We start from the raw sequence: 19,440 nt of genomic DNA on the forward strand, positions 1-19,440 counted from the left end.
TGATTGCTAAGCATATTCACCCCCGCAGGATGGGCGGGGTAGGTTTTAGTGGCAGTGATTGCTAGGCATATTCACCCCCACAGGATGGGCGAGGCAGGTTTTAGTGGCAGTGATAGTAGGCATATTCACCCCGACAGGATGGCTGGGGTAGGTTTTAGTGACAGTGATTGCTAAGCATATTCACCCCATAGGATGGCCGGGATAGGTGTTAGTGGCAGTAATTGTAAGCATATTCACCCCCGCAGGATGGCCGGGGTAGATTTTAGTGGCACTGATTGTAAGCATATTAACCTCCACAGGATGGCCGGTGTAGATTTTAGTGGCAATGATGGCTAAGCATATTCACCCCGCAGGATTCCCGGGGTAGATTTTAGTGGCAGTGATGGCTAAGCATATTCACCCCCACAGGATAGCTGGGGTAGGTTTTAGTAGCAGTAATTGTAAGCATATTCACCCCCACAAGATGGCCATGGTAGGTTTTAGTGGCAGCGATTGTAAGCATATTCACCCAACAGGATGGCAGGGGTAGGTTTTAGTGGCAGTGATTGCTAAGCATATTCACCCCCACAGGATGGCTGGGGCAGTTTTTAGTGGCAGTGATAGTAGGCATATTCACCCCCACAGGATGGCCGGGGTAGGTTTTAGTGGCAGTGATTGCTAAGCATATTCACCCCCACAGGATGGGCGGGGCAGGTTTTAGTGGCAGTGATAGTAGGCATATTCACCCCCACAGGATGGCCGGGGTAGGTTTTAGTGGCAGTGATTGCTAAGCATATTCACCCCCACAGGATGGCCACGGGGAAGGTTTTAGTGGCAGTGATTGCTAAGCATATTCACCCCCACAGGATGGCCGGGGTAGGTTTTAGTGGCAGTGATTGCTAAGCATATTCACCCCCACAGGATGGCCGGGGTAGGTTTTAGTGGCAGTGTTTGCTAAGCATATTCACCCCCACAGGATGGGCAGGGCAGGTTTTAGTGGCAGTGATTGCTAAGCATATTCACCCCCACAGGATGGCCGGGGCAGGTTTTAGTGGGAGAGATTGCTAAGCATATTCACCCCCACAGGGTGGCCGTGGTAGGTTTTAGTGACAGTGATTGATAAGCATATTCACCCCCACAGGATGGCCGGGCAGGTTTTAGTGGCAGTGATTGCTAAGCATATTCACGCCCACAGGATGACCAGGGAAGGTTTTAGTGGCAGTGATTGCTTACCATATTCACCCCCACAGGATGGCTGGGGTAGGTTTTAGTGGCAGTGATTGCTAAGCATATTCACCCCCACAGGGTGGCCGGGGTAGGTTTTAATGGGAGTGATTGTTAATCATATTCACCCCCACATGGTGGCCGGGGTAGGTTTTAGTGGCAGTGATTGCTAAGCGTATTCACCCCCACAGGATGGCCACGGTAAGTTTTAGTGGCAGTGATTCCTAAGCATAATCACCCCCACAGGATGGCCGGGGCAGGTTGTAGTGGGAGAGATTGCTAAGCATATTCACCCCCACAGGATGGTGGGGCATGTTTTAGGGGCAGTGATTGTTAAGCATATTCACCCCACAGGGTGGACGGGGTAGGTTTAAGTGGCAGTGATTACTAAGCATATTCACCCCCACAGGGTGGCCGGGGTAGGTTTTAGTGACAGTGATTGATAAGCATATTCACCCCCACAGGATGGCCACGGGGAAGGTTTTAGTGGCAGTGATTGCTAAGCATATTCACCCCCACAGGATGGCCGGGGTAGGTTTTAGTGGCAGTGTTTGCTAAGCATATTCACCCCCACAGGATGGGCAGGGCATGTTTTAGTGGCAGTGATAGTAGGCATATTCACCCCCACAGAATGGCAGGGGCAGGTTTTAGTGGCAGTGATTGTAAGCATATTCACCCCCACAGGATGGGCGGGGCAGGTTTTAGTGGCAGTGATTGCTAAGCATAGTCACCCCCACAGGATGGCAGGGGCAGGTTTTAGTGGCAGTGATTGCTAGGCATATTCACCCCCACAGGATGGGCGGGGCAGGTTTTAGTGGCAGTGATTGCTAAGCATGTTAACCCCCATGGGATGGCCGGGGTAGGTTTTAGTGGCAGTGATTGCTAAGCATATTCACCCCCACAGGATGGGCAGGGCAGGTTTTAGTGGCAGTGATAGTAGGCATATTCACCCCCACAGAATGGCAGGGGCAGGTTTTAGTGGCAGTGATAGTAGGCATATTCACCCCCACAGGATGGCCGGGGTAGGTTTTAGTGGCAGTGATTGCTAAGCATATTCACCCCCACAGGATGGGCGGGGCAGGTTTTAGTGGCAGTGATAGTAGGCATATTCACCCCCACAGGATGGCCGGAGTAGGTTTTAGTGGCAGTGATTGCGAAGCATATTCACCCCCACAGGATGGGTGGGGCAGGTTTTAGTGGCAGTGATTGCTAAGCATATTCACCCCCGCAGGATGGGCGGGGTAGGTTTTAGTGGCAGTGATTGCTAGGCATATTCACCCCCACAGGATGGGCGAGGCAGGTTTTAGTGGCAGTGATAGTAGGCATATTCACCCCGACAGGATGGCTGGGGTAGGTTTTAGTGACAGTGATTGCTAAGCATATTCACCCCATAGGATGGCCGGGATAGGTGTTAGTGGCAGTAATTGTAAGCATATTCACCCCCGCAGGATGGCCGGGGTAGATTTTAGTGGCACTGATTGTAAGCATATTAACCCCCACAGGATGGCCGGTGTAGATTTTAGTGGCAATGATGGCTAAGCATATTCACCCCGCAGGATTCCCGGGGTAGATTTTAGTGGCAGTGATGGCTAAGCATATTCACCCCCACAGGATAGCTGGGGTAGGTTTTAGTAGCAGTAATTGTAAGCATATTCACCCCCACAAGATGGCCATGGTAGGTTTTAGTGGCAGCGATTGTAAGCATATTCACCCCACAGGATGGCAGGGGTAGGTTTTAGTGGCAGTGATTGCTAAGCATATTCACCCCCACAGGATGGCTGGGGCAGTTTTTAGTGGGAGTGATTGCTAAGCATATTCACCCCACAGGATGGCCGGGATAGGTTTTAGTGGCAGTGATTGCTAAGCATATTCACCCCCACAGGATGGGCGGGGCAGGTTTTAGTGGCAGTGATTGCTAAGCATATTCACCCCCACAGGATGGGTGGGGCAGGTTTTAGTGGCAGTGATAGTAGGCATATTCACCCCCACAGGATGGCCGGGGTATGTTTTAGTGGCAGTGATTGCTAAGCATATTCACCCCCACAGGACGGGCGGGGAAGGTTTTAGTGGCAGTGATTGCTAAGCATATTCACCCCCACAGGATGGGCGGGGCAGGTTTTAGTGGCAGTGATAGTAGGCATATTCACCCCCACAGGATGGCCGGGGTAGGTTTTAGTGGCAGTGATTGCTAAGCATATTCACCCCCACAGGATGGGCGGGGCAGGTTTTAGTGGCAGTGATAGTAAGCATATTCACCCCCACAGGATGGCCGGGGTAGGTTTTAGTGGCAGTGATTGCGAAGCATATTCACCCCCACAGGATGGGTGGGGCAGGTTTTAGTGGCAGTGATTGCTAAGCATATTCACCCCCGCAGGATGGGCGGGGTAGGTTTTAGTGGCAGTGATTGCTAGGCATATTCACCCCCACAGGATGGGCGAGGCAGGTTTTAGTGGCAGTGATAGTAGGCATATTCACCCCGACAGGATGGCTGGGGTAGGTTTTAGTGACAGTGATTGCTAAGCATATTCACCCCATAGGATGGCCGGGATAGGTGTTAGTGGCAGTAATTGTAAGCATATTCACCCCCGCAGGATGGCCGGGGTAGATTTTAGTGGCACTGATTGTAAGCATATTAACCCCCACAGGATGGCCGGTGTAGATTTTAGTGGCAATGATGGCTAAGCATATTCACCCCGCAGGATTCCCGGGGTAGATTTTAGTGGCAGTGATGGCTAAGCATATTCACCCCCACAGGATAGCTGGGGTAGGTTTTAGTAGCAGTAATTGTAAGCATATTCACCCCCACAAGATGGCCATGGTAGGTTTTAGTGGCAGCGATTGTAAGCATATTCACCCCACAGGATGGCAGGGGTAGGTTTTAGTGGCAGTGATTGCTAAGCATATTCACCCCCACAGGATGGCTGGGGCAGTTTTTAGTGGGAGTGATTGCTAAGCATATTCACCCCACAGGATGGCCGGGATAGGTTTTAGTGGCAGTGATTGCTAAGCATATTCACCCCCACAGGATGGGCGGGGCAGGTTTTAGTGGCAGTGATTGCTAAGCATATTCACCCCCACAGGATGGGTGGGGCAGGTTTTAGTGGCAGTGATAGTAGGCATATTCACCCCCACAGGATGGCCGGGGTATGTTTTAGTGGCAGTGATTGCTAAGCATATTCACCCCCACAGGACGGGCGGGGAAGGTTTTAGTGGCAGTGATTGCTAAGCATATTCACCCCCACAGGATGGGCGGGGCAGGTTTTAGTGGCAGTGATAGTAGGCATATTCACCCCCACAGGATGGCCGGGGTAGGTTTTAGTGGCAGTGATTGCTAAGCATATTCACCCCCACAGGATGGGCGGGGCAGGTTTTAGTGGCAGTGATAGTAAGCATATTCACCCCCACAGGATGGCCGGGGTAGGTTTTAGTGGCAGTGATTGCTAAGCATATTCACCCCCACAGGATGGGCGGGGCAGGTTTTAGTGGCAGTGATTGCTAAGCATATTCCCCCCCACAGGATGGGCGGGGCAGGTTTTAGTGGCAGTGATAGTAAGCATATTCACCCCCACAGGATGGCCGGGGTATGTTTTAGTGGCAGTGATTGCTAAGCATATTCACCCCCACAGGACGGGCGGGGAAGGTTTTAGTGGCAGTGATTGCTAAGCATATTCACCCCCACAGGATGGGCGGGGCAGGTTTTAGTGGCAGTGATAGTAGGCATATTCACCCCCACAGGATGGCCGGGGTAGGTTTTAGTGGCAGTGATTGCTAAGCATATTCACCCCCACAGGATGGGCGGGGCAGGTTTTAGTGGCAGTGATAGTAAGCATATTCACCCCCACAGGATGGCCGGGGTAGGTTTTAGTGGCAGTGATTGCTAAGCATATTCACCCCCACAGGATGGCCGGGGTAGTTTTTAGTGGCAGTGATTGCTAAGCATATTCACCCCCACAGGATGGCCGGGGTAGGTTTTAGTGGCAGTGATAGTAAGCATATTCACCCCCACAGGATGGCCGGGGTAGGTTTTAGTGGCAGTGATTGCTAAGCATATTCACCCCCACAGGATGGGCGGGGCAGGTTTTAGTGGCAGTGATTGCTAAGCATATTCACCCCCACAGGATGGGCGGGGCAGGTTTTAGTGGCAGTGATAGTAGGCATATTCACCCCCACAGGATGGCCGGGGTAGGTTTTAGTGGCAGTGATTGCTAAGCATGTAAGCCTCGATAGGACGGCCGGGGTAGGATTGGCCATAGGACTGCCCTTAGAGAATCCTAACCATTGGTCTATCACCACTTCAGGGAAACTTATTTTGTTAGAAGACTGTGTTTCCAAACAGGGGAAAGAATATTGAAAGAGGTGTTAAAGGGGAGTCATTCTTTTTAAAAAAGAAATTCGACAACTGCAAATTTAGACTTCCCCCTCAGCCGAATCCAAAATGGTTTGTTCTAAATAAACACTTTATGCAAAAAATATGTCATGGCCACAATCAAAAGATAGATGGAAGGTTCGGTCTTAAATTAATTATTCCAAAAAATAATGATGATTTTCTGTAACTGGGTTCTCTGCCTGTAAAAATGTGTCTCGTAAATAATGTGTGTTCAGGTTTAGGGCGCGCAAAATACACAGTGAGAAACACATGTGTCTCCTAAATATTCTCTGCCAGCACATAAGAGTCGCCCCTTCTCTCGAAGTGAGGGGGAACACACCACCACCTAGGTGTTTAGGGACATCACTTAGAAAGAGCCTGGTTCCTGCAGGGAAATCAGGGAAGGGGAATCAGGTGGGAGTTGACCTGGATCTCTCTTGAAGCAGCTCCAAGGGTTAATCTTGGAAAATGACACCTACCCTAGCACAGATCTTAGGCGATGCAGACCTGCTACTCTTGCAAAGATCAAAGGCTATGCAGACCTGGTACCCTAGAAAAGATCAAAGGCGATGCAGACCTGCTACTCTTGCAAATATCAAAGGCTATGCAGACCTGGTACCCTTGCAAAGATCAAAGTCTATGCAGACCTGCTACCCTAGCAAAGATCAAAGGCTATGCAGACCTGCTACCCTCGCTATGCAGACCTGCTACCCTAGCAAAGATCCAAGGCGATGCAGACCTGCTACCCTAGCACAGATCAAAGGCGATGCAGACCTGCTACCCTAGCAAAGATCAAAGGCGATGCAGACCTGCTACCCTTGCAAAGAACAAAGGCGATGCAGACCTGTTACTCTTGCAAAGATCAAAGGCTAGGCAGACCTGCTACCCTTGCAAAGATCAAAGGCTATGCAGACCTGATACTCTTGCAAAGATCAAAGGCTATGCAGACCTGGTACTCTAGCACAGATCAAAGGCGATGCAGACCTGCTACTCTTGCAAAGATCAAAGGCTATGCCGACCTGGTACCCTAGCATAGATCAAAGGCAATGCAGACCTGCTACCCTTGCAAAGATCACAGGCTATGCAGACCTGGTACCCTTGCAAAGATCAAAGTCTATGCAGACCTGCTACCCTAGCAAAGATCAAAGGCTAAGCAGACCTGCTACCCTCGCTATGCAGACCTGCTACCCTAGCAAAAATCCAAGGCGATGCAGACCTGCTACCCTAGCACAGATCAAAGGCGATGCAGACCTGCTACCCTAGCAAAGATCAAAGGCGATGCAGACCTGCTACCCTTGCAAAGAACAAAGGCGATGCAGACCTGTTACTCTTGCAAAGATCAAAGGCTAGGCAGACCTGCTACCCTTGCAAAGATCAAAGGTGATGCAGACCTGCTACTCTTGCAAAGATCAAAGGCTATGCAGACCTGATACTCTTGCAAAGATCAAAGGCTATGCAGACCTGGTACTCTAGCACAGATCAAAGGCGATGCAGACCTGATACTCTTGCAAAGATCAAAGGCTATGCCGACCTGGTACCCTAGCATAGATCAAAGGCAATGCAGACCTGCTACCCTTGCAAAGATCACAGGCTATGCAGACCTGCTACCCTTGCAAAGATCAAAGGTTATGCAGACCTGCTACCTTAGCACAGATCAAAGACGAAGCAGACCTGCTACTCTTGCACAGATCAAAGGTGATGCAGACCTACTACCCTAGCACAGGTCAAAGGCGATGCAGACTTGCTACCCTAGCAAAGATCAAAGGCGATGCAGACCTGCTACCTTAGCACAGATCAAAGGCGATGCAGACCTACTACCATAGCACAGGTCAAAGGCGATGCAGACCTGCTACCCTAGCACAGATCAAAGGCTATGCAGACCTGCTACCCTAGCACAGACCAAAGGCGAAGCAGACCTGCTACTCTTGCAAAGATCGAAGGCTATGCAGACCTGCTACCCTAGCAAAGATCAAAGGCAATGCAGACCTGCTACCCTTGCAAAGATTACAGGCTATGCAGACCTGCTACCCTAGTTAAGATCAAAGGCGATGCAGACCTGCTACCCATGCACAGGTCAAAGGCGATGCAGACCTGCTACCCTAGCATAGATCAAAGGCAATGCAGACCTGCTCCCCTAGCAAAGATCAAAGGTGATGCAGACCTGCTACCCTAGGACAGGTCAAAAGCGATGCAGACCTGCTACCCTAGCACAGGTCAAAGGCGATGCAGACCTGCTGCCCTAGCAAAGATCAAAGGTGATGCAGACCTGCTATCCTAGCACAGGTCAAAAGCGATGCAGACCTGCTACCCTAGCACAGGTCAAAGGCGATGCAGACCTGCTACCCTAGCAAAGATCAAAGGGGATGCAGACCTGCTACCCTAGCAAAGATCAAAGGGGATGCAGACCTGCTACCCTAGCAAAGATCAAAGGCGATGCAGACCTGCTACCCTAGCACAGGTCAAAGGCCATGCAGACCTGCTACCCTAGCACAGGTCAAAGGTGATGCAGATTGGTTTAATCTTCATCACCTTTGACCTGCAAGTGCCGCACAACAGGGGGACACAATGGGCCCTGCAAGTCTGGGCGCAGCGGTCTGCTGTGCGTGGTGACGATGATTGACAGGCATTCATGGGGTAATTACCCCACCTTCTCTTTCAGGCCAGTCCCCATATTGTCTCATTTTGAGGTTTCACTGTAAAGATCAGATTTGAAGAGTTAGCGAGCCCTTCTCTGCACTGTGGCCTCCGCGTGAAGGTGGAACTCTTAAATATTAGACCTTTCACTGATGCCAGAGTGGACGTAGCCATGTAGTGTGCAGATGAGGGTAGGGTGCCATGCGGTGTCAGACAGGGCCTCACACTCACCATCTACACCCATTCCTATACCCGTGCTTGGGGGGCGGTCTGGGGAGGGGGGAGAAGTCAGCTGTGCTGCTGGCGTTTTGCCACCAGCCTTCTATCACCGGCAAAGAGACCCCACAAGAAGAGTAGTCTCGTATTGAGGCCTATCTACCACTGGCACAAAGCCTCAACATATGGCAAGAGCATGGAGTCCCGTGCACACGCGCTGGCCCTCACCTCAGTTGCACTTCACGCGACATCTGAGCGGCCCCGAAGGCAGCTTGCTTGCCTGCTAATCGCACGTGTGCACTTTCTCAAGTTGTGACTCTGTCATGAAAGCACTCACATGATGCTTCTCCTTCCGATCCCTCTGAGGTGATTCTAGACACTAAGACTCAAGTGACTACCAAGTGCAGGGTCCTTTTCAAGGGTGGGCTTCTCCCCAAATCACTGTTCACCTCCATAAACTGCCCCACTTGGGCACCATAAGCTAAAGTCCACCTTGTTTCATGAGCCCTTCAGCGGTTTCCTGGGAACTCTTCCGAATCCTGGCCTCCTGTCCAGGCACCTGAACCAGGTGTGTGTGTGTCTGTGTGTTAGTAACAGAGAGGAGACACACATCCTTTGGTATCAGGTCCTGTGCTCTGTTCTTTTGGTCGGGCACCCGTGAGCCGTGAATTGGAACATGTATGAAGTATTAGCATGTGTTCTCACTTTCCCACCACAGGAGTACTCATTGCAGCTGATTTGTAGAATAATACGCGTTATCGGTAAAACTGCCCGTCTCCAATGCATGTCACATCTGCAGCCTTGTCTTCCATTCCATGTTGCTGGACATATATCATGAAATGTCATGAAATGTCATGCCCGTGACATTGACAACCTTTGCGCCTTGCACTGACATGAAAGGTGTTACACAATAGATTGGCTTTTCGTCAGTTTCAGTGCCACTTGCTGGGACTTATCCCGGGTGCCCCTCGTTTCTGAATACATCCTCAAGTGTGGCTGGGAGCTGGTGGGTCCCGGGTGAAGGCACGCACACCTGAGCGACTGGTAGGGTTGTGACGTCATTAATGGAATGCTGTGCGGTCCCCTTGGGATGTCAGCGTGTGAATGTTCTGCGTTTGCCAGCTGATTCTCAGAGCTGATGAATGGGGGTCCAGTGGGTTGCCATCTTTCACACTTAATGATGAGCTCTGGTCCCTGTCAATCACAGAATGGCGGGAGAGCACAGCAGCAGCAGATCCACACATGTCTGGCTCCAGCCTGGACCCTTCCATGTCTAACTTAAATAAAACTCTTGACGTTGAGTTGGGGCTCAGAGCCTGAGCTGTGAGGAGGGCCAGTGAGTCGCTGAACGTCACGCAGAGTCAGATTGTAGCTGAGATGACACCACCACAGCACCGGTCCTAGCCTGGCTCCAGCCCACTTACCCCATCTGAAGTGAGAATATGACAGGGGCTGATACGGGGAAGATATGGCCATGACCGAGCCTGGGAGGTCGGCCCATTGCTTGATTCCCTTGGGTTTCTTCAAAGCCCAATGAACCAACATTCGGCCACTTGAGGTCCATATTAGACTTTTCAGCTGACAGAGTGGGAACCTCTTTTTAACACAACTATCGTCCTGCCACCCTGCTAGGAGACAACAATCAAATCCGCCATGATCATACCTGCCAACGGGCTACGTTCCATTTGGGGGGGGGGGGTGGTTTAGTCCTGTTATTTCCCGGAATACTGGGATTTCCCCTTTAAACATCGCGAGCCAGCGTTACATCACGACACTCCCCCCCCTCCCCCTTAGCGAGATATCGCAAATGGCAATAACAGACAAAACGCACAACAACAACTAGACCGAAGTAACACATCATTTGTGAGAAATAGAAAGGAACTGACAAACTAAATGCTTCAAACAAAATGCTTCTTGGTGACCAAAGAACACCACAGAATAATGCAAACATTGGAATGTAACATACTGTGGAGACGCCCACAAAGTGAGAACAACCAATGCATCAACATTTTACCATGAGAACTCACACGCACGCACTACCCACAACCACCCTCCCAGATATCATCTTTCATCCTAACAGGAGGTACCCGCACCCGAAACGCACGCCCCGCATCGCTACTACCCGATGCACGACGAACACACTCCTCAGACGCCCCACTCGCTCCATCCCCACGACCGACACCAGTGGGCACTTCACTGCCTCCCTGTTCCAACTCACTAAGCGGAGCTACCAAAAAAAAGAAAGTCAAGCTCAAATACCAACATGCAAAGAAAAAACAGGAGCCAACTGGCCCCCCAGACGCAATGGACTGTGTTTGCATGCATGGGTTATAAGGACAGAAGGGAGCAAACTAGTTTTGAAGTCTGGTTTCCTGGTTATAGCCCTAGATTCCTCGCGGGCGTTCGTGTGGTGGGCCCACATATCAGAACACCTTGTCATGAGTAGGAACGCAGGGCCGTCTGCGTGGTGAAAGCATTGTATCATTATCAAACACAGTGGCCTCATTACGAGTATGGAGGTAGCCATGCCGCTAAAAGCGGCCTCCATACCGGGTTCCAGGTCCGAGTCCCACAAAAGGGGACTTACCGGGCCATTCCAACCTTGGAGGGCCTGGTAAATCCCTTTCGCGGAACCCTGACACGGTACATCCCCATAGGGCTCAACGGGAATGGGGAGGATGGTAGCATAACGGTACCGCTGCTACCATCCTGGACTGCTAGAGGGACCCGCTATGGACGCCTGGTCTGACCAGGAGTTCCTTAGCGGGTCCCGCAGCAGTCCTCGTGATAGGGCAGCCAGTAATGAACAGTGCCGGTCCCGTACCGGCACCGTTCATTACGTGGTAGCCTGCCTCCTAATGAGGCCCAGTGTGTGATAAGAGTTCTTGAAACTTAGCAAAGCTGATCAGGTAGTGCTATGAAGCTGCTCAGGTAGTGCTATGAAGCTGCTCAGGTCGTGCTATGAAGCTGCACAGGTAGTCCTATGAAGCTGCTCAGGTAGTGCCATGAAACTGCTCAGATAGTGCAATGATGCTGCTCAGGTAGTGTTGTGAAGCTGCTCAGGTAGTGCTATGAAGCTGCTCAGGTAGTGCTGTGAAGCTGCTCAGGTCGTGCTATGAAACTGCTCAAGTAGTGCTATGAAGCTGCTCAGGTCGTTCTATAAAGCTGCTAGGTAGTGCTATGAAGCTGCTCAGGTAGTGCTATGAAGCTGCTCAGGTAGTGCAATGACGCTGCTCATGTAGTGCTGTGAAGCTGCTCAGGTCGTGCTATGAAGCTGCACAGGTCGTGCTATGAAGCTTCTCAGGTAGTGCTATGGAGCTGCTCAGGTGGTGCTATGAAGCTGCTCAGATCTTGCTATGAAGCTGCTCAGGTAGTGCCATAACGCTGCTCAGGTAGTGCTATGAAGCTGCTCAGGTAGTGCTATGAAGCTGCTGAGGTCGTTCTATGAAGCTGCTCAGGTAGTGCTATGAAGCTGCTGAGGTCATGCTATGAAGCTGCTCAGGTAGTGCTGTGAAGCTGCTCAGGTAGTGCTATGAAGCTGCTCAAGTCGTGCTATGATGCTGCTCATGTCGTGCTATGAAGCTGCTCATGTCGTGCTATGAAGCTGCACAGGTCGTGCTATGAAGCTGCTCAGGTAGTGCTATGAAGCTGCTCAGGTAGTGCTATGAAGCTGCTCAGATCTTGCTATGAAGCTGCTCAGGTAGTGCTATGAAGCTGCTGAGGTAGTGCTATGAACCTGCTGAGGTAGTGCTATGAAGCTGCTCAGGTCGTGCTATGAAGCTGCTCAGGTAGTGCTATAACGCTGCTCAGGTAGTGCTATGAAGCTGCTCAAGTCGTGCTATGATGCTGTTCAGGTAGTGCTATGAAGCTGCTCAGGTAGTGCTATGAAGCTGCTGAGGTCGTGCTATGAAGCTGCTCAGGTAGTGCTATGAAGCTGCTCAGGTAGTGCTATAACGCTGCTCAGGCAGTGCTATGAAGCTGCTCAGGTCGTGCTATGATGCTTCTCAGGTCGTGCTATGAAGCTGCTCAGGTCGTGCTATGAAGCTGCTCAGGTAGTTCTATGACGCTGCTCAGGTCGTGCTATGAAGCTGCTCAGGTCATGCTGTGAAGCTGCTCAAGTCGTGCTATGATGCTGCTCAGGTAGTGCTATGAAGCTGCTCAGGTAGTGCTATGAAGCTGCTGAGGTCGTGCTATGAAGCTGCTCAGGTAGTGCTATGAAGCTGCTCAGGAAGTGCTATAACGCTGCTCAGGTAGTGCTATGAAGCTGCTCAGGTCGTGCTATGATGCTTCTAAGGTCGTGCTATGAAGCTGATCAGGTAGTGCTATGAAGCTGCTCAGGTCGTGCTATGATGCTGCTCAGGTAGTGCTATGAAGCTGCTCAGGTCGTGCTATGAAGATGCTCAGGTAGTTCTATGACGCTGCTCAGGTCGTGCTATGAAGCTGCTCAGGTCGTGCTGTGAAGCTGCTCAAGTCGTGCTGTGAAGCTGCTCAGGTAGTCCTATGAAGCTGCTCAGGTCTTGCTGTGAAGCTGCTTAGGTAGTGCTGTGAAGCTCCACAGGTCGTGCTATGAAGATGCTCAGGTAGTTCTATGACGCTGCTCAGGTCGTGCTATGAAGCTGCTCAGGTCGTGCTGTGAAGCTGCTCAAGTCGTGCTGTGAAGCTGCTCAGGGAGTCCTATGAAGCTGCTCAGGTCGTGCTATGAAGCTGCTCAGGTCGTGCTGTGAAGCTGCTCAAGTCGTGCTGTGAAGCTGCTCAGGTAGTCCTATGAAGCTGCTCAGGTCTTGCTGTGAAGCTGCTTAGGTAGTGCTGTGAAGCTGCACAGGTCGTGCTGTGAAGCTGCTCAGGTAGTGCTGTGAAGCTGCTCAGGTAGTGCTATGAAGCTGCTCAGGTCATGCTATGACGCTGCTCAGGTCGTGCTATGAAGCTGCTCAGGTAGTGCTATGAAGCTGCTCAGGTAGTGCTATGAAACTGCTCAGGTCGTGCTATGAAGCTGCTCAGGTCGTGCTACAACGCTGCTCAGGTAGTGCTGTGAAGCTGCTCAGGTAGTGCTGTGAAGCTGCTCAGGTCGTGCTATGAAGCTGCTCAGGTCATGCTATGACGCTGCTCAGGTCGTGCTATGAAGCTGCTCAGGTAGTGCTATGAAGCTGCTCAGGTCGTGCTATGAAGCTGCACAGGTAGTCCTATGAAGCTGCTCAGGTAGTGCCATGAAACTGCTCAGATAGTGCAATGATGCTGCTCAGGTAGTGTTGTGAAGCTGCTCAGGTAGTGCTATGAAGCTGCTCAGGTAGTGCTGTGAAGCTGCTCAGGTCGTGCTATGAAACTGCTCAAGTAGTGCTATGAAGCTGCTCAGGTCGTTCTATAAAGCTGCTAGGTAGTGCTATGAAGCTGCTCAGGTAGTGCTATGAAGCTGCTCAGGTAGTGCAATGACGCTGCTCATGTAGTGCTGTGAAGCTGCTCAGGTCGTGCTATGAAGCTGCACAGGTCGTGCTATGAAGCTTCTCAGGTAGTGCTATGGAGCTGCTCAGGTGGTGCTATGAAGCTGCTCAGATCTTGCTATGAAGCTGCTCAGGTAGTGCCATAACGCTGCTCAGGTAGTGCTATGAAGCTGCTCAGGTAGTGCTATGAAGCTGCTGAGGTCGTTCTATGAAGCTGCTCATGTCGTGCTATGAAGCTGCTCATGTCGTGCTATGAAGCTGCACAGGTCGTGCTATGAAGCTGCTCAGGTAGTGCTATGAAGCTGTTCAGGTAGTGCTATGAAGCTGCTCAGATCTTGCTATGAAGCTGCTCAGGTAGTGCTATGAAGCTGCTGAGGTAGTGCTATGAACCTGCTGAGGTAGTGCTATGAAGCTGCTCAGGTCGTGCTATGAAGCTGCTCAGGTAGTGCTATAACGCTGCTCAGGTAGTGCTATGAAGCTGCTCAAGTCGTGCTATGATGCTGTTCAGGTAGTGCTATGAAGCTGCTCAGGTAGTGCTATGAAGCTGCTGAGGTCGTGCTATGAAGCTGCTCAGGTAGTGCTATGAAGCTGCTCAGGTAGTGCTATAACGCTGCTCAGGCAGTGCTATGAAGCTGCTCAGGTCGTGCTATGATGCTTCTCAGGTCGTGCTATGAAGCTGCTCAGGTCGTGCTATGAAGCTGCTCAGGTAGTTCTATGACGCTGCTCAGGTCGTGCTATGAAGCTGCTCAGGTCATGCTGTGAAGCTGCTCAAGTCGTGCTATGATGCTGCTCAGGTAGTGCTATGAAGCTGCTCAGGTAGTGCTATGAAGCTGCTGAGGTCGTGCTATGAAGCTGCTCAGGTAGTGCTATGAAGCAGCTCAGGAAGTGCTATAACGCTGCTCAGGTAGTGCTATGAAGCTGCTCAGGTCGTGCTATGATGCTTCTAAGGTCGTGCTATGAAGCTGATCAGGTAGTGCTATGAAGCTGCTCAGGTCGTGCTATGATGCTGCTCAGGTAGTGCTATGAAGCTGCTCAGGTCGTGCTATGAAGATGCTCAGGTAGTTCTATGACGCTGCTCAGGTCGTGCTATGAAGCTGCTCAGGTCGTGCTGTGAAGCTGCTCAAGTCGTGCTGTGAAGCTGCTCAGGTAGTCCTATGAAGCTGCTCAGGTCTTGCTGTGAAGCTGCTTAGGTAGTGCTGTGAAGCTGCACAGGTCGTGCTATGAAGATGCTCAGGTAGTTCTATGACGCTGCTCAGGTCGTGCTATGAAGCTGCTCAGGTCGTGCTGTGAAGCTGCTCAAGTCGTGCTGTGAAGCTGCTCAGGTAGTCCTATGAAGCTGCTCAGGTCGTGCTATGAAGCTGCTCAGGTCGTGCTGTGAAGCTGCTCAAGTCGTGCTGTGAAGCTGCTCAGGTAGTCCTATGAAGCTGCTCAGGTCTTGCTGTGAAGCTGCTTAGGTAGTGCTGTGAAGCTGCACAGGTCGTGCTGTGAAGCTGCTCAGGTAGTGCTGTGAAGCTGCTCAGGTAGTGCTATGAAGCTGCTCAGGTCATGCTATGACGCTGCTCAGGTCGTGCTATGAAGCTGCTCAGGTAGTGCTATGAAGCTGCTCAGGTAGTGCTATGAAACTGCTCAGGTCGTGCTATGAAGCTGCTCAGGTCGTGCTACAACGCTGCTCAGGTAGTGCTGTGAAGCTGCTCAGGTAGTGCTGTGAAGCTGCTCAGGTCGTGCTATGAAGCTGCTCAGGTCATGCTATGACGCTGCTCAGGTCGTGCTATGAAGCTGCTCAGGTAGTGCTATGAAGCTGCTCAGGTAGTGCTATGAAACTGCTCAGGTCGTGCTATGAAGCTGCTCAGGTCGTGCTACAACGCTGCTCAAGTAGTGCTGTGAAGCTGCTCAGGTCGTGCTATGAAGCTGCTCAGGTCGTGCTAGGAAGCTGCGCAGGTCGTGCTATGACGCTGCTCAGGTAGTGCTATGAAGCTGCTCAGGTCGTGCTATGAAGCTGCTCAGGTCGTGCTATGAAACTGCGCAGGTCGTGCTATGAAGCTGCTCCGGTCGTGTTATGAAGCTGCTCAAGTGGTTCTATGATGCTGCTCAGGTAGTGCTATGAAGCTGCTCAGGTCGTGCTATGAAGCTGCTCCGGTCGTGCTATGAAGCTGCTCAAGTGGTTCTATGATGCTGCTCTGGTAGTGCTGTGAAGCTGCTCAGGTCGTGCTGTGAAGCTGCTCAGGTAGTGCTATGAAGCTGCTCAGGTAGTTCTATGAAGCTGCTCAGGTAGTGCTATGAAGGTGTTCAGGTCGTGCTATGAAGGTGCTCAGGTCTTGCTATGAAGCTGCTCAGGTCATGCTAGGAAGCTGTGCAGGTCGTGCTATGACGCTGCTCAGGTAGTGCTGTGAAGCTGCTCAGGTAGTGCTATGAAGGTGTTCAGGCCTTGCTGTGAAGCTGCTCAGGTAGTGCTATGACGCTGCTCAGGTAGTGCTGTGAAGCTGCTCATGTAGTGCTGTGAAGCTGCTCAGGTAGTGCTATGAAGGTGGTCAGGTCGTGCTATGAAGGTGCTCAGGTCTTGCTATGAAGCTGCTCAGGTCATACTAGGAAGCTGCGCAGGTCGTGCTATGACGCTGCTCAGGTAGTGCTGTGAAGCTGCTCAGGTCGTGCTGTGAAGGTGTTCAGGTCGTGCTGTGAAGCTGCTCAGGTCATGCTATGACGCTGCTCAGGTAGTGCTGTGAAGCTGCTCAGGTCGTGCTGTGAAGCTGCTCAGGTCATGCTAGGAAGCTGCGCAGGTCGTGCTATGACGCTACTCAGGTAGTGCTATGAAGCTGCTTAGGTCGTGCTATGAAGCTGCTCAGGTCGTTCTATGATGCTGCTCAGGTAGTGCTGTGAAGCTGCTCAGGTAGTGCTGTGAAGCTGCTCAGGTCGTGCTATGAAGCTGCTCAGGTAGTGCTGTGAAGCTGCTCAGGTAGTGCTATGAAGGTGTTCAGGTCGTGCTGTGAAGCTGCTCGGGTCGTGCTATGATGCTGCTCAGGTAGTGCTGTGAAGCTGCTCAGGTCGTGCTATGAAGCTGCTCAGGTCGTGCTAGGAAGCTGCGCAGGTCGTGCTATGACGCTACTCAGGTAGTGCTATGAAGCTGCTCAGGTCGTGCTATGAAGCTGCTCAGGTCGTTCTATGATGCTGCTCAGGTAGTGCTGTGAAGCTGCTCAGGTAGTGCTGTGAAGCTGCTCAGGTCGTGCTATGAAGCTGCTCAGGTCGTGCTATGGAGCTGCTCAGGTAGTGCTGTGAAGCTGCTCAGGTAGTGCTATGAAGCTGCTCGGGTCGTACTATGAAGCTGCTCAGATAGTGCTATGAAGCTGCTCAGGTCCTGCTATGAAGCTGCTCAGGTAGTGCTATGAAGCTGCTCAGGTCGTGCTATGAAGCTGCTCAGGTCGTTCTATGATGCTGCTCAGGTAGTGCTGTGAAGCTGCTCAGGTCGTGCTGTGAAGCTTCTCAGGTAGTGCTATGAAGCTGTTCAGGTCGTGCTATGAAGCTGCTCAGGTCCTGCTATGAAGCTGCTCAGGTCGTTCTATGACGCTGCTCAGGTAGTGCTGTGAAGCTGCTCTGGTCATGCTGTGAAGCTGCTCAGGTAGTGCTATGAAGCTGCTCAGGTCGTTCTATGACGCTGCTCAGGTAGTGCTATGAAGCTGCTCAGGTCGTGCTGTGAAGCTGCTCAGGTAGTGCTGTGAAGCTGTTCAGGTCGTGCTATGAAGCTGCTCAGGTCGTGCTAGGAAGCTGTGCAGGTCGTGCTATGACGCTGCTCAGGTAGTGCTGTGAAGCTGCTCAGGTAGTGCTATGAAGGTGTTCAGGTCGTGCTGTGAAGCTGCTCAGGTCGTGCTATGACGCTGCTCAGGTAGTGCTGTGAAGCTGCTCAGGTCGTGCTATGAAGCTGCTCAGGTCATGCTAGGAAGCTGCGCAGGTCGTGCTATGACGCTACTCAGGTAGTGCTATGAAGCTGCTCAGGTCGTGCTATGAAGCTGCTCAGGTCGTGCTATGAAGCTGCTCAGGTCGTTCTATGACGCTGCTCAGGTAGTGCTGTGAAGCTGCTCAGGTCGTGCTATGAAGCTGCTCAGGTAGTGCTATGAAGCTGCTCAGGTCGTGCTATCAAGCGCTCAGGTCGTTCTATGACGCTGCTCGGGTCTTGCTGTGAAGCTGCTCAGGTCGTGCTATGAAGCTGCTCAGGTAGTGCTGTGAAGCTGCTCAGGTCGTGCTATGATGCTGCTCAGGTAGTGCTGTGAAGCTGCTCAGGTCGTGCTATGAAGCTTCTCAGGTAGTGCTGTGTAGCTGCTCAGGTCGTGCTATGAAGCTGCTCAGGTCGTGCTAGGAAGCTCCCCAGGTCGTGCTATGAAGCTGCTCAGGTAGTGCTATGAAGCTGCTCATGTAGTGCTATGAATCTGCTCGGGTCATGCATTGAAGCATCATTTGCCACATGTAGCCACCTAGTAACACTGTTTTCTGATCTCCTCTCTTCCTGCAGAAGGACTTGATGGTGCAGAATGAGGTCTACGCAGTCATGGGGATTGACGCTCTGGCTTCCTCCCACCCCCTCTCCTCGAAAGAAGATGAGGTGAACACGCCTCACGACATCAGTCAACTCTTCGATTCCATCACATACAGCAAGGTAATGGCCCCAGCCCACCCTTGCTCAACCCGACTGAAAGTAGCAGCTTAAGTAACCTTTCACCAGAGCTTGTTAGTCTAAAAAGGCTGCCTGGGTCTTTATCGAATTAAAATCTTTGTCGAATTAAAATCTTGACATCAACAAGTCCTCGGCTTTGAGGTTCAAGCAGGGAAAACATCTGACAACAGTCATTGAAGTAACCAAGAAAGAAAAATGGGCAGAGAAATGTGGGATAATCTCTGTAGCCAGAAATGTAGTAACTAACTTGTTTGGCCACAAAACACAAAGCAAAGTTCAAGTCATGACACATTTTAGGGGCACATGGATCTGCGCAGTGGACGCATGGATCTGCTGAAGTACAAGCATGGGTTTGCTGCAGTATAAGCATGCATCTGCTGCAGTACAAGCATGGAGCTGCTACAGTACAAACATGGTTCTGCTACAGTACAAACATGGTTCTGCTGCAGTATAAGCATGGATCTGCCGCAGTGTAAGCATGGATCTGCTACAGTACAAACATGGTTCTGCTGCAGTATAAGCATGGATCTGCTGCAGTGTAAGCATGGATCTGCTACAGTACAAACATGGTTCTGCTGCAGTATAAGCATGGGTTTTCTGCAGTATAAGCATTGATCTGCTGCAGTACAAGCATGGATCCGCTGCAGTGCAAGCATGGATCTGCTACAGTACAAACATGGTTCTGCTACAGTACAAACATGGTTCTGCTGCAGTATAAGCATGGATCTGCTGCAGTGTAAGCATGGATCTGCTACAGTACAAACATGGTTCTGCTACAGTACAAACATGGTTCTGCTGCAGTGTAAGCATGGATCTGCTGCAGTGTAAGCATGGATCTGGTGTAGTACAAGCATGGGTCTGCTCTTGTATAAGCATGCATCTGCTGCAGCGCTGCTGTATAAGCATGCATCTGCTGCAGCGGAAGC

General features: G+C 51.3%; 1 protein-coding gene across 1 annotated transcript in view; it reads left to right on the forward strand.

Annotated features, from left to right (window-relative positions):
- The window catches only part of LOC138504877 (aminopeptidase Ey-like), a 170,436-nt gene that overhangs the window by 39,846 nt on the left and 111,150 nt on the right, over nucleotides 1-19,440 (forward strand). Inside the window, exon 7 of the mRNA XM_069625289.1 lies at nucleotides 18,353-18,496. Coding sequence (XP_069481390.1) covers nucleotides 18,353-18,496 — 144 coding nt within the window. The remainder of the gene's footprint in view (nucleotides 1-18,352; nucleotides 18,497-19,440) is intronic.

Source organism: Ambystoma mexicanum, chromosome 11, assembly GCF_040938575.1.
Source record: "Ambystoma mexicanum isolate Mex_15411 chromosome 11, UKY_AmexF1_1, whole genome shotgun sequence".
NCBI classification, from domain to species: Eukaryota; Metazoa; Chordata; class Amphibia; order Caudata; family Ambystomatidae; genus Ambystoma; species Ambystoma mexicanum.